The sequence below is a fragment of the Aethalodelphis obliquidens genome, unplaced genomic scaffold, assembly GCF_003676395.1.
Source record: "Aethalodelphis obliquidens isolate GAN/ISIS:26980383/991018 unplaced genomic scaffold, ASM367639v1 scaffold53, whole genome shotgun sequence".
NCBI lineage: Eukaryota > Metazoa > Chordata > Mammalia > Artiodactyla > Delphinidae > Aethalodelphis > Aethalodelphis obliquidens.
In genome coordinates, this window is record NW_020837997.1 from 12112757 (window position 1) to 12127573 (window position 14817).

General features: G+C 51.7%; 1 protein-coding gene across 1 annotated transcript; it reads left to right on the forward strand.

The window, feature by feature from the left end:
* The first annotated feature begins 7576 nt into the window (after positions 1 to 7576).
* Positions 7577 to 10749, forward strand: S1PR4 (sphingosine-1-phosphate receptor 4). Its single transcript, XM_027085536.1, has one exon. The coding sequence runs from the start codon at positions 8113 to 8115 to the stop codon at positions 9505 to 9507; it is 1395 nt and encodes a 464-aa protein (XP_026941337.1). The 5' UTR covers positions 7577 to 8112; the 3' UTR covers positions 9508 to 10749.
* The last annotated feature ends 4068 nt before the right edge of the window (positions 10750 to 14817 follow it).

The window sequence follows — 14817 nt, forward strand, 5'->3', positions numbered from 1 at the left end:
CCCTGCTGTGCTGCACGGCTTGCAGCTTTGGGGATCTTAGTTCCTCCACCAGAGGTTGAACCCGGACCCTCGGCAGTGAGAGAGTGGAGTCCTAACCGCTGGACCGCCAGGGAATTCCCTAAAGCTTTTCATTTTATAATAATATTAGATTTACAGAAAAGTTGCAGCAATAGTGCAGAGTTCCTGAACATCGTCCACCCACTTTCCTCTGATGTGAACCTCTTAGATAACCATGCTACAAGCCAGGTTATCAAAGCCGGGGAATTAACATCAACCATCATCCTATTACCTAACCTCTAGACTCGTTAGAATTTGACCAGTTTTCCCTCTCCTGCCATTTTTCTGGGCCAGGATTCCACATTGCACCTCCTGTCTTTGTCTCCTTGGTGACGGCTCCTCAGCCTTTGTCTGTCATGACCTGTTTAAGGAGTTCTGCCCAGGGGACTTCCCTGGTGGCACAGTGGTTAAGAATCCGCCTGCCAATACAGGGGACACAGGTTCGAGCCCTGGTCTGGGAAGATCCCCATGCTGCGGAGCAACTAAGCCCGTGCACCACAACTACTGAGCCTGCGCTCTAGAGCCCGCGAGCCACAACTACTGAGCCCATGAGCCACAGCTACTGAAGCCTGTGCGTCTAGAGCCTGTGCTCCGCAACGAGAGAAGCCACCGCAATGAGAAGCCCGCGCACCGCAACGAAGAGTAGCCCCTGCTTGCCACAACTAGAGAAAGCCTGCACGCAGCAACAAAGACCCAACGCAGAAAGAAGAAAGAAAGAAAGAAAGAAAGAAAGAAAGAAAGAAAGAAAGAAAGAAAAGAAAGAAATCTATAAAATTAAAAAAAAAAGAGTTCTGGCCGGTTATTTTATAGAACGTCCCGCAATTTGGGCTTGTCTGATGTTTGCTCATGATGTAATTACCAGCATGCATTTTGGGCGAGAATGCCGCAGGGTCCCTCTTAGTACATCCCCCTGGTGGGCCCATGATGGCAAAATGTCTCATTGCTGATGATGAAACGTCATACGTGTTTTTTCCGCAGGTAGTTCCTTTGAGTCAGGACCCAAACAAAGCCCACACGTGGCATTTGGTTGCTGTATCTCTTGGTGTCTTTTCACCTATAACCATCACCCAACCTTTTTTCTTTGTCATTTATTTGTTGAAGAAACCAGGTCGTTTATCTGGTAGAGTTTACCAGCCTCCTGATTGGGTGGGTTGTTTCCCTGATGTGGATTAATGGTTTCCTCTGTCCCCTGTAATCCCTGTGAATCAATCTACCTAGAAACATGAGCGGACTTCCTAGGTGGTGTGAGCTCCACCAGACAACACATCTAGTTTGTTTTCTCTCTGTATCTCTGTGTCTCCGTGTCTTTGTCTCTCTCTCCGTGAGACGTGTAACAACATTAACACCCAGTTGGTTCCCTCCCCTACCTCGTTAAAAATGACCAGTGGGTTCAGGTGGCACAAGTCTGATTCATTTACTGTGAAATTTCCACGTGAACGTCTCTCATAATGGTGTTAATGGCCACTGGTGATCATTGCTTACATACATCATTAGGGGTTGCAAAAATGGTGACTTTGATCACTTTCATTTCTTCTGCATTTATTGCCTGGAATTTTTCTGTTAAAAAACCCAGCTCAAGCACAAGAACTGAAAGCAGGGTCTCAAAGAGATATTTGTACACCCGTGTTCACAGCAGCATTATTCGCAATGGCCAAGAGGTGGAAGCAACCCGTGTCCATTGAGAGATGGATGGATAAACAAATATGGTTCACCCATACAGCGGAATATGATTCAGCCTTAAAGTGGAAGGAAATTCTGACACACACTACAACATGCATGAACTTTGGGACCTTATGCTCAGTGAAATAAGCCAGACACAGAAGGAGAAGTACTGTCTGATTCCACTCACATGAGGTCTTAGAGGAGTCAAATCCACAGAGACAGGAAGTCGATGGTGGGGGCCAGGGGCTGGGGGAGGGGGATGGAAAGTCAGTGTTTCATGGGGACAGAGTTTCAGTTTGGGAAGATGAGAAAGTTCTGGAGATGATGGTGGGGATGGTTGCACAGCAGTGTGAATGTATTTTTTTTAAATTAAGTTATTTTTGGCTGTGTTGGGTCTTCGCTGCTGTGCCTGGGCTTTCTTTAGTTGCAGCGAGCGGGGGCTACTCTTTGTTGCGGTGCGCGGGCTTCTCATTGCGGTGGCTTTTGTTGCAGAGCATGGGCTCTACGCACGCGGGCTCAGTAGTTGTGGCTCGCAGGCTCTAGAGCACAGGCTCAGTAATGGTGGCACACGTGGGATCTGCCTGGACCAGGGATCGAACCCGTGTCCTCCGCATTGGCAGGCGGATTCTTAACCACTGTGCCACCAGGGAAGCCCCAATGTGAATGTATTTAATGCCACTTAATTGTGCACTTAAAAATTGTTAAAATGGTAATTTAATGTCACATGTAATTTACCACAATTTAAAGCAATTTACAAAATGGAGTATGATTAAAAAAACATCTTTCCCCTATCAAGTAATTGGTTACCCAGAAGTAAAGGCTGTGCAGGAAAGACAGGGTAAATGCCTGATTCTTGACTTTTCTTTAGCAGTTTTCACAATAATTTGTTACTTCCTCAATATCCACAAAAGATCACCAGAGAGTTTTTTTTTTTCCTTTTGTGTCACTATGAACTCATGGATGTAACATCTGATGTGTTTCTATCCACTGCATATCTTATTCTTCTTATGCCCACATTGTTTCATCTTTGGCCAGTGGAAACCTCTTTGAGTTGGTCCCTAAGTCCTTTTGTTTGTTTGTTTGTTTGTGGTTTTTTTGCGGTATGCGGGCCTCTCACTGTTGTGGCCTCTCCCATTGCGGAGCACAGGCTCCGAACGCGCAGGCTCAGAGGCCATGGCTCATGTGGGATCTTCCCGGACTGGGGCACGAACCTGTGTCCCCTGCATCGGCAGGCGGACTCTCAACCACTGCGCCACCAGGGAAGCCCCCTAAGTCCTTTTGATGTGACCCAGTGGCCTTAAGGGCTCATAGTTCTGGGGACTCCCCTGGTGGTCCAGTGGTTAAGACTCTGCATTTCCAATGCAGGGGGCATGAGTTCCATCCCTGGTTGGGGAACTAAGATTCCACATGCTGCGTGGTGCAGCGAAAAAGAAAAAAAAAAAAAGAGCTCATCGTTCTGGCACAGCACAATGCTTTCTGCTCATCCCATACTTCACAGCCCCAGCCCTGGACCCGGCCATTTCTCCAAGGAGCCCTGCTTCCTTTTAATGAGAGATGATATTTGGAGACCATAATCTGACCACAAAGTTAGGAAATCCACATTTTCTTCACTCATCTTTTGACTTTGAAAATATTTGACCTACAGAAGTTGCAAGACGATGACAATGAACTCCCATAGACTCTTCCTCTAGGTCAGGGGTCACTACCTGCTCTAAGCCTGTTTTTGTAAATAAAGTTTTATTGGCACATGGCCAAGGCCCATTCATTTACACATGTTCCGGGGCAGCTTTCCGGATGACAACAGAGTCATTGTGACAGAGACTGTCTGCCCCTCAATGCCAAAAATATTTACTATTTGGCTCTTTGCAGAAAAAGTCTGCAGACCCCTGAGCTAGATGCTCCCACAGTTAACCTTTTGCTTTATATTTCTCTATAAACATAATCTAAAACTATACAATCTATTCCATAAAGAATATACACATTTTTTATTCTTTTTCTTAATTTTTTTCTAAGTAATTTGGAAGTGGGCAACATGACTCCAAAAAACCAAAAAAAAACCAAACAAAACAAACAAACAAACAAAAAAACCAAATGTATTTCCTGCAAACAAACACCTCCTGTTATGTAACCAGAAGGTGTTGGTCAAATTCAGGAAATCTAGCACTGATGCAACAATAGTATTTAATATACAGCCCATACGAAAATTTCACCAGTTGTGCCAATATTGTCTTTTATAGCAACTCCCGCCTCCCCCCTCCCCTGTTGTTGTATTCAGTTGGGGGTCACTCATTGCATGTAGTTTCATATATCTCTGATCTCCTTTCTTCTGAGACAGCTTTAGGCTTTTGTTGTTGTTGTTGTCTCTTATGACCTTTTACGACCTCGAGTCTTTCCAAGAGGCCAGGCCAATTATTCTGTGGGATGTCCCTCAGTGTGGGTCTGTCTGATGGTTCCCACAATCAGAGGCAGGTGATCCACGTTTGGCCCGAATAGCCTAGAAGTGATGTGTCCTTCTCAGTGCCTTGTATCAGGAGGCCCAGGAGGCCCACGAAGCCCATTTTTTTCCCCCATTCCCTGTGCGTTTACTTGGTGTCTTGGTTAAGCTGCTCTTCACCGGTTTCTAAGTAAGGCATTTTCCCCTTTGTAACTGATAAATCATCTGTAGGAAAATACTTTGAGATTACGTAAATATCCTGCTCCCCAACAAACTTCCACCTAATTACTTTAGCATCCACTGACGAATCCTGCTTGGATCAATTATTGCTGGGATGGTTACCAAATGGTGATTTTTTTTCTTCTTTTTTTTTTTGCCGTACGCGGGCCTCTCACTGTTGTGGCCTCTCCCGTTGCGGAGCACAGGCTCCAGACGCGCAGGCTCAGCGGCCATGGCTCACGGGCCCAGCCGCTCCGCGGCATGTGGGATCTTCCCGGACCAGGGCACGACCCCGCGTCCCCTTCATCGGCAGGCGGACTCTCAACCACTGCGCCACCAGGGAAGCCCCCAAATGGTGATTTTTTAAACTCTGTTATTGAGTCAGCACCTGGGAGTGGGATTGCTGGATCATACGGAATGGTCATTCTTTTTTTTTTTTTTTTTCCTAATTGTTTTTTAAAATACACATAACATAAAATGAACCGTGTTGTACATTTCAGAGGTATGGCTGAATGAATACATTCGTCATTTTGCAACTGTCACCACCATCCATCTGCAGAACTCTTTTCACCTTGTAAAACTGAAACTCTGTCCTCATTGAACACTAACTCTGAATCCCCCCCTTCCCTGCCCCTGGCACCCACCATCCTACTTTCTGTCTGTGTGATTTTTAAAAAATATATTTATTTTATTTTTGGCTGTGTTGGGTCCTCGTTGCTGTGCGCGGGCTTTCTTTAGTTGCCGTGAGTGGGGGCTACTCTTTGTTGCAGTGCTCGGGCTTCTCATGGCAGTGGCTTCTCTTTGTTGCAGAGCACAGGCTCTAGAATGCAGGCTTCAGTAGTTGTGGCCCACGGGCTTAGTTGCTCTGCAGCATGTGGGATCTTCCTGGACCAGGGCTTGAACCCGTGTCCCCTGCACTGGCAAGCTGATTCTTAACCACTGCGCCACCAGGGAAGCCCCAAGTCTGTGTGATTTTAAGATTTTTCATCGTTGATGCTCAAATTGTCTCAGGTTTGGCCAGCTTGTGTTTCTCCCACGGGTCCCCATCCTTCTCGGAGCCCTTCCTTACTCTCTGGTGCATCAAGACATTCCAGGCTCACCTTGTATGCTTCCTGCCCCATCCCTGGAATCAATCATTTCTCCCTAGAGTCCTGGATCCCTTCTTTTTTTTTTTTTAGGGCATGATATTTAGAAGCCAAGATCTGGGTGCTAGGTGTGCTCATTCCTATTGGGTTATCTCAATGGATGGAGTTAGGAAATTGATTTGTGTTTAAATATCAAGTCCACATGGATACTTTAATCCCATTTCATCCCTGCGGGGCTCTTCTATTTCATCTTTGCACCTCTCTCCCCCAGTGAACACCTGATTCCTAATAATATCAACACACTTGCTACTTCGCCACATTTGCTACTTCACTCAGTCCCACAGTACAGGATAGTTTCAGAATCACTACATCTATGCCACTCCCAAAAATGAACGTACTGAACCAAGTTTAAATTTTTTTTTGCAGTTCCCTTTGCCTTTAGAGTGAGTAGTGTGTCCAGAAGTTGCATAAGCTGGTTCTTTTCTATTTCTGTGAGGTTGCGTTTTTCATTTGACATACCGTTCAGTTCATTTGTTTTCTATTTATGGTCCATCTTAAAGCTTCCGTCCTCCATCGTTGTTGATTTAAATTTTTGTTGAATATAGAAAGCATTAACAGTTTAAAAACTATACAAAGAGGAAAACTCAAAGGGTGTCATCCCCTCCTCTCTTCAATTTCAATCCCATCCACTCCTGTAGGTAACCAATTTGATTGGTTCTTGGTTTATCTTTCCTTTGCAAAAACAAGCTGATATGTGGGTATTTTACTCCCCCCTTCTTTATTATACAAAAGGTAACATACTACATATACTCTTGTACTTCCCCCTCAACTTAACAATTCATCGTGGAAATCACCCCGTTCCGCTCACAGAGATCACCCTCATTTCTTTTTCATGGCTGCATAGTACTCCACGGTGGAGTGCAGTGTAATGCATCAGCCTCTCTCCTGTGTACAGACATCTGGGTTGCTTCCAATATTTTACGCTTACAAATGACAGTGAGTAACCTTTTGTGTACTCACTTGTGTATTGTTAAAGCTGTGTTTTCAGGACAGATTTCTAGAAGAGGGACTGCTCTTCTGTAGCATGGGGATAATCGTAAGATTAAATAAGGTATAATGCACGTATGGCCTTTCACCCAGTCAGCAGGTAATTCATGGCAGAAGGTCACCACTGTTGGACAGCTTGGCCTCAAATTAGCCAAACTCTGCTCTCTCATAGCATTTTAGTCTAGTTCTCAATTTGCTCTCTCAGCCTGGGGTGAGGGGCTCAGCTGGGGTTGGGGTTTAGTTGGGGTTGGGGCTCCACTAGAGTTGGGACTCAGCTTGGGATTGGGGTTCAGCTTGAGGTCAGGGTTCAGTTCAGGGTCAAATCTCAACCAGGGTCAGGGGTCAGGGTTGGAGTCAGGCTGTGGTCATGGGTTCCGCCAAGGTCAGGATTCAGCCTGGGATCAGGGCTCAGTCCAAGGTCAGGACTCAGCCTGGGATCAGGGCTCAGCTGGGATTGGGGGTCAGCCTGGGTCAGGGATCAGAGTTGGCGTCAGCCTATGGTCACAGGTTCGGCCAAGGTCAGGGTTCAGCCTGGGATCAGGGCTCAGTCCAGGGCCCAGGCTCAGAGCATGCCATGAGTCTCCCTGTGAACGTGCCTGGGTCAGGTGGTCCCACGTGAGGCCGGGACTGGGGCTCGGGTGCTCATCCCCTCCCCCCTCCCCCAGCTGCCTGCACAGCCCCTCCTCTCACAACCCCCCCTTCAGATCCGTTTCTGCTTGGTCACCTCCAGTGACCAGATGTTGCTACTCCCCAGGGCGCCCCTCCCTTTGAGCTTCCCTGTAACTGTCCCGCTCCAGAGCTGAGCGATGAACTCAGGGTTCAGGGGGCCACAGTCCCTGGGCTGTCCTCAACCCCTGTGTCCTGCCCACCTGCCACTCACGGGGGACACCAGAGCCCCTCAGACACCTGTGTTTCCCCCCACAGACACTGGCCAGGGCAGTGTCCCCCCGCCTCAGGCCCCCCACACATCACTCCACACATCATCCCCGACTTCGTCTCCCCGCCTTGGTGCCCACACACCTCCGTCCTCACCCTTCTCTGGTTGAGTCAGTGTGAGCCGGGTCAGGATGGCTGTGCGGTGGCGGTGGGGTGAGTTCCCCACTTCTGTGAGCCCCTCCCCCTCCAGATGTGAGATGCTGCCCCGGGTGGCGGTCCCCAGCAGCCCTACTCCCAGCAAAGCCAGCTCAGGGGCAGGAGAGGCAACAGAAAACCTGGGGAGAGAGGGTCCCGCCACGGAAGCCCCGGGTAAACGTGTGGGTGCGTGGGATTCACCTCCTGGCTGTGTGCTCTTCTGCGGGACCCGGGGCGGACACAGCCTCTCCAGGCCTCGGTTTCCCCTTCTGTGGACTGCGTGGTCCTGGCCCTGTCGTGAGGCTAAAACGGGGTGCATCTGCGGTATCGCTGAGGAAGCTGGTGGTGCTCCTGTGTGTGCGGCCGCTGGACGCACACTTATTAAGCACCTACTGTGTGCCAGGCGGGTTTGGAGCAGTTGGGGAGCCGGTGACGGAACAGCGGGTCCTGCAGGGAGTAGCTCATGGGGGCGGGGAAGTCATCCAGCCTGGGTGTCACAGGGGAACAGGTTTCCCCCGCTCTGGGACCCCACCCGCAATGAGGGACCGCGGGCTCGCAGCAGGCAGCAGCCGCAGCGCCCTCCGGGAGTCCGGGTGGGAAGCGACCGTTGGGATGCCCCTCCCCGTCCCGGCCTCACCCTCACCCTCACCCTGGGGGTACCTTGAACATAACAGGAAATTTCAAATAACAGGAAACCAAGACCGGGCAAGGCGAGCGGCTCCACCCTGCCTGGGGCGAACCACCCCGGGCCTCAGTCTGCCCCCGGGGACCGCGATGAACGCCACGGGGGCCCCGACCGAGGCCCCCGAGTCCTGCCAGCTGCTGGCGGCCATCGGGCACAGCCGGCTCATCGTCTTGCATTACAACCACTCTGGCCGGCTGGCGGGGCGGGGCGGGCCCGAGGAGGGCGGCCTGGGGGTGCTGCGCGGGCTCTTCGTGGCCGTGAGCTGCCTGGTGGTGCTGGAGAACCTGCTGGTGCTGGTGGCCATCGCCAGCCGCATGCGCTCCCGCCGCTGGGTCTATTACTGCCTGGTGAATATCACGCTCAGCGACCTGCTCACGGGCGCCGCGTACCTGGCCAACGTGCTGCTGTCCGGGGCGCACACCTTCCGCCTGGCACCGGCCCAGTGGTTCCTGCGCGAGGGCCTGCTCTTCATGGCGCTGGCCGCCTCCACCTTCAGCTTGCTCTTCACGGCGGGCGAGCGCTTCGCCACCATGGTGCGGCCGGTGGCTGAGAACGGGGCCACCAAGAGGGGCCGCGTGTGCAGCTTCATCGGACTCTGCTGGCTGCTGGCAGCCCTGCTGGGCCTGCTGCCTCTGCTGGGATGGAACTGCGTCTGCGCCTTCCAGCGCTGCTCCAGCCTGCTCCCGCTCTACTCCAAGGGCTACATCCTCTTCTGCGTGGTGGTCTTCGCCTGCATCCTGGCCACCATCATGGTGCTCTACGGGGCCATCTTCCGAGTGGTGCGCTCCAACGGGCAGAAGGCCCCGTGCACCCCGGCCCGCCGCAAGGCTCAGCGGCTGCTCAAGACGGTGCTTATGATCCTGGTGGCTTTCGTGGTGTGCTGGGGCCCGCTCTTCGGCCTGCTGCTGGCCGACATCTTTGGCTCCAACGTCTGGGCTCAGGAGTACCTGCGGGGCATGGACTGGATCCTGGCGCTGGCCGTGCTCAACTCCGCGGTCAACCCGGTCATCTACTCCTTCCGCAGCCGGGAGGTGTGCCGGGCCGTGCTGGGCTTCCTCTGCTGTGCGTGTCTCCGGTTGGGACTGCGAGGGCCTGGGGACTGCCTGGCCCGGGCTGCCGAGGCCCAATCCGTCGCCTCCACCACCGACAGCTCGCTGAGGCCGAGGGACAGCTTTCGGGGCTCCCGCTCGCACAGCTTCCGGATGCGGGAGCCCCTGTCCAGTATCTCCAGCGTACGGAGCATCTGAGCCCACGGTTGGGGCAGTGGTCGAGCTGCCGGGTGCACGCCCGGGCGCGCAGGGATGCAGCAGCAGGCAGGCTGGATGCAGAGGAAGGAAGAGGGCAGCCGGGGGCATGCGTCCCAGGGCCCTGCAGTCCTCCCCGAAGCCTCCTGAGGCTGCTGACGCCGAGTGGATTTCCCACGGTCTCCGTGGGGCAGGAGGCAACAGGAGGAACAGAGAGCGCGCTGGAATAGGGATGAATGGGTTTGCTGTGTACGCAGTCCCTGTCCTGTGAGATTCTGAGGAAATCCCAGCCCCACAGTGGGCCTCAGTGGGGCTCCCAGGCTGCCAGGGCTAGGCTGGGTAGGGGGGTGTCTATGCCCCGGCAACGCGAGAGTTCAATGATGGGATGAGATGCTGCAGCCCCTTATTCACATGTGGCATCAGGGTGATGGGATGAGGGCTGTGGGTCTGCTGGAGCTGTGCCTGCAGCCCAGGGAGGGCCACGACACCCGCCCCTTCCTGTTCACTTCCCCTTTCCCTGCCCTATCTCTCATCTTGGGTCCTGGGTGGCCTCCTTCCCCCACCTCTGGCCTCTGCATCTCTTGGAACTCAGTCTGGAGACCAGCAGAGGGGGAGCCGACTGGCCCTCCTGACCTCGGGGAAATCTCACCCACTTCTCCCTTTGGCACTACCTGCCTCTTCCTTCCCCATCTGTGAAATGGGCCTATAGCAGACGGAACCCACCGCGGGAGGCGGTCGGTACTGGCTCAGTGTTTTTGCCATGGCGCGTGGCATCAGTGTGTTGACAAAACATTCAGCGACGGTGGAAATGTTCTACATCTGTGCTGCCAGTGTGGGACCCTCACGTGGCTACTGAGCCCTCGATAAGTGGCCTGTGCGACTGAAGACTGAACTTGGAATTCCTTTGCATTTAGACAGTTCATAGGACTTGCGGCAATGGTATGGGACAGCGCCGCAGGGGTCCATCCTCCGGATGTAGCCACCTTTGGCTGGTAGAAAGTGCTCTCTTTCCATCTTCCTAGCCAAGAAAGTGTCCGCAGGTCTTTCTGCCTCCGTCTTGCCAAGTTCTTGGGTCAGCATCCCGTCTGCCACTCTGGATGGGATAGCTCCGTTCTGAGCCTCCATTTCTCCCCTGCAGGATGGGGGATGCGGCGATGGGAAACTGTTTACTGCGCTGTTTCAATAAAGCAGCCATTAGCCACACGTGGGTACGTAAAATTAATTAAAATGAATTTTTAAAATTCAGTTTCTTGGTGCATTTCTTGGAGCTGCCGTATCAAAGTATCACAGACCGAGGGGCTTAAACAACAGGAATGCATTCTTTCATGACTTCCCTGGTGGTCCAGTGGTTAAGACTCCCCGCTTCCACTGCAGGGGGTACAAGTTGGATCCCTGGTCGGGGAACTAAGATGCTGCATGCTGAGCGGTGCGGTCAAAAAAAAGAAAAGAGAAAAGAAATGTATCCTCTCATGGTTCTGGAGGCTGGAAGTCTGAGATCAAGGTGCCAACAGGTTTGGTTCGTTCTGAGCCCTCTCTCCTAGATTCTGGGGGTTTGCTGGCAACCTTTGGCATCCCTTGGTTTGTAGACTCCATTTTCACATGGGTTCTCCCTGTGTGCACATCTGTGTGCAAATTTTCCCTTTTTATAAGGACACCAGTCCTATTGGATTAGGGCCACCCTCTTCCAGTGTGACTCAGCTTAACTAATTACACCTATAACCATCCTATTTCCTAATAAGGTCCTATTCTGAGGTCCTGGGGGTTAGGATTTCAAGACATGAATTTTGGAGACACAATTCAGCCCATAACACTTGGTCACACTAGCCACACTTCAAGTGCTTGATGGGACATGGGACTTGTGGCTACTGTTTTGGACAGTGTAGACACAGAGCATGTCCATCATCACAGAAAGTTCTGTTGGACAGGACTGGAAAACGTTCCAAGCATGTATAAGCTGGGATACTTCTTACATTTTCCTGATTCCTGGTCCACGTGTGTTTATTCGGGACAGTGGCAGGCAGGGTGAGGTCTCGGTGGAATTTGGTGTGAGTGGAGCCTGGGCCTCCTTGAAGCTCTCAGCCTGTGTCCTGGGCCTGTGTGAGCTGGCCCTGTGGCCCCCTCTGCCCTGTGGGGTGTCACACTTTGCTTTGACTGAGCTGCACTCTTTGCTGCTCCCTCCCATCTGGGGTCTTTGCACCTGCCTTTGTTGTCCCCAGTAGAGTGGCCTGCCTGGCACGTGCCCTGCCCATCCTTCAGGTCTCAGCTTTAGCATCACCTCCTCCAGGAAGTCTCCCGGATTTCTCCTCCTCAGCCCTCTTCCGGGCTCCCACACCTGCCTGTGCAACTCCATCATAGATCCGATCACGCCTGGTTACTCATCCACCTTCTCCCCTGGACTTGGAGCTCCATGAGAGTGGAGGTAGTGACAGTGTTTGGGCCACAGCTATGTCCCTGGCACCCAGCACAGGACCCAGCAGATAGCAGGTGCTCCATGACCTAGAGTGTTGGGAGAACTAGTCCTAGCATCATGCCTCACAATGAGCCTGGGAAACTTCTTCCCCTCCTTACTCTCCACCCCCACCTTCCTCCCTGACTACGATGAAACTGTTCCCATGAATCCTGACTTCTGCTCTTAGGTGGCTCAGGTGTCTGTAACGCATCACCGTTCCCCAGCTCTGCCGCTCACCATGGGCTTCAGTTTCCTCATCTGTAAAATGAGGATATTGATATCCCCTGCCCTCCTGGGATGTTGTTAAGACAAGGAATATAAAGGCCCTCAAACTTACGTGTCTGATTTTGTAATAGGGAAGAACAAATCTGACTCTTTTTTTTTTTTTTTTTTGGGTACGTGGGCCTCTCACTGTTGTGGCCTCTCCCGCTGTGGAGTACAGGCTCCGGACGCGCAGGCTCAGTGGCCATGGCTCACGGGCCCAGCCGCTCCGCGGCATGTGGGATCTTCCCAGACCGGGGCACGAACCCGTGTCCCCTGCATCGGCAGGTGGCCTCTCAACCACTGCACCACCGAGGAAGCCCCTGACTCCTTTTTAGACCTGTTCCTTTTACTTTAACCTTTCTGCCCTGTTGCCTGTGCTTAGTCATGGTGGCTTTGTACCTTTTGTACAAGAATGTTGCCTATAGCCTGAAATATGCAGGTGAGCCTATTCTCAAGGCTCTGACGTTTAAGAGTCCCTTCACATAGAGGTAAAATGTTTCAGAATAGGGAATAACATTTGTTTTGTTGGAGGTTTACAGGAACATCCTGACCTGACCTGACCTGCACAGCTGCAAGAACAAAGGATTCCAAAACCAAGAAGTTTGCAGCAACTAACCACGTCCCTCTCTCACTTGCCTTTAAAAGTGCTTTGCTGAAACCCTCTGGGGAGTCGGGGTTTATGGGGCATGAGACACTGGTCTCCTTGCATGGCCCTGCAATAAACCTTTCTCTGCTCCAAACTCCAACTTCTGGTTTGTTTGTCCTCACTGTGCATTGGGCACAGGAACTTGCGTTTGGCAACATTTTTTTTTTTTTTTTTTTGCAGTACGTGGGCCACTCACCGTTGTGGCCTCTCCCGCTGTGGAGCACAGGCTCTGGACGTGCAGGCTCAGTGGCCATGGCTCACGGGCCCAGCCACTCCGCGGCATGTGGGATCTTCCCAGATCGGGGCACGAACCCGTGTCCCCTGCATCAGCAGGCGGACTCTCAACCACTGCACCACCAGGGAAACCCCCTGACAACATTTTAAAATGCCTTATATATCACTCAACGTTATCCTAGTCTCCTTTGTACTAACTCATTTAATCCTTGGAAAATCTCCAGGAGGCAGGTACCATCATAACTCCATTTTATAGATGGAGAAACTAAGATCCAGAGAGGTTAGGTAGCTTACACAAGGTCACACAACTGGGAAGAGGCAGAGCTGGGATTCAAACCCAGACAGGTGACTTTTTTTTTTTGTTTTCTGGGATCTTAGTTCCCTGACCAGGGATCAAACCCACGCCCCCTGCAGTGGAAGCGTGGAGTATTAACCCCTGGACCGCCAGGGAAGTCCCCACAGGTGACTTCTGGATCCCTGTCTGTTACTGCCTCTTTGATGAATGAATGAATAAATGAATGAATGAAGGAATGAATACCAGTTCCTTCTCTCCTTTGGAAAACTCAGAATGAATGTTCCATTTCATTCTTCGGGCTGCCCCAAGGTTTCATCTCCACAAAGCAGGATTAGTTGAACCTCCCCATTTTACAGACAGAAAAAAAAGGCTCAGGAGAGGAGGCGGAATGGGCAGCCCTAAAGTCCAAGCCTCGTTATCTGAGCCAAGTTTAGGCCCCTTTCTTGCTTTATCTCTAGGTGAGTGTGCATGTCTTGCCTGTTCATAGCCTGGCCTGGAAGAGTGGGGGTAGATGGAGAAGCAGGTAATAAACATTTGCTGATGAAGACCATGTGGGCCAGAATTTCTCAGTCTTTTCCCTGCCCTGCCAAGCCACTCCTGACTCCTCATGCCTAGGACCTGCCTGGGGATGGCTGGAAGCAAGGGACACAGCTGGAAGGGAGGGGCTGGTGTGTTGGTGTTTTCATGACTCATTCATTCATTCACTCAACAACTGTGTGTCAGGCTCTATTCTGGGCAATGGGGTTGCAGCTATAAACAACCTGGTACCTGCCCGCGGAAAGGTCACAATTTGCTGGGGGTGGCAAACGTCAAACTGAGAAATGTCCAACATCATTTCAGTAAGGAACTAGCCATGCAGAAAGTGGGAGGGGGCCCGCGAGTGTTTTGCAGGAACAGTGGATGCGGCAGCTCTGAGGCTGCACGAGCTTGGTGCGTTCTCATAATACCAACACTTATTGAGCGCTTCACGTATGCCTCATCCTTTCTAAGTGCATTCACGTGGATTATCTTATTGAATCCTCACACACCCCTGGGGAGCCGGGAAAGAGTGTTTGATTATTTATCATCATATTTGGCAGCTGAGGAAATGGAGGCTCAGAGAGGTGAAGCGACTTGCCCAAGGTCACACAGCTGGGAAGTGGAGGAGCTGGGACTTGAACTCATGCTGTTAATCAACACAACTGCCACCTTTCACTTGGGACCGAAGGGAGTCCCACTTCCCTAGGCAACGGTATCAGAACCTGTGGGCTAGGGCCATGTGCTCTGCACCTTCTGGCCTCAGTCTTCCCATCTGTACAAGGGGGTGTGAGTTACTGATGCCCCTTAAGGCCACTGGCCCAGAGAGAACTGGGTTCTCAGGGGGGCCAGATTAGAAAATACAAATTTAAGGCACCCAGTAAAATTTGAATTTCTGATGAACGAATA

What these genes read in the sequence shown, in the direction of transcription:
- S1PR4 (XM_027085536.1), top strand. Translation starts at nt 8,113, where the DNA reads ATGAGGGACCGCGGGCTCGCAGCAGGCAGCAGCCGCAGCGCCCTCCGG.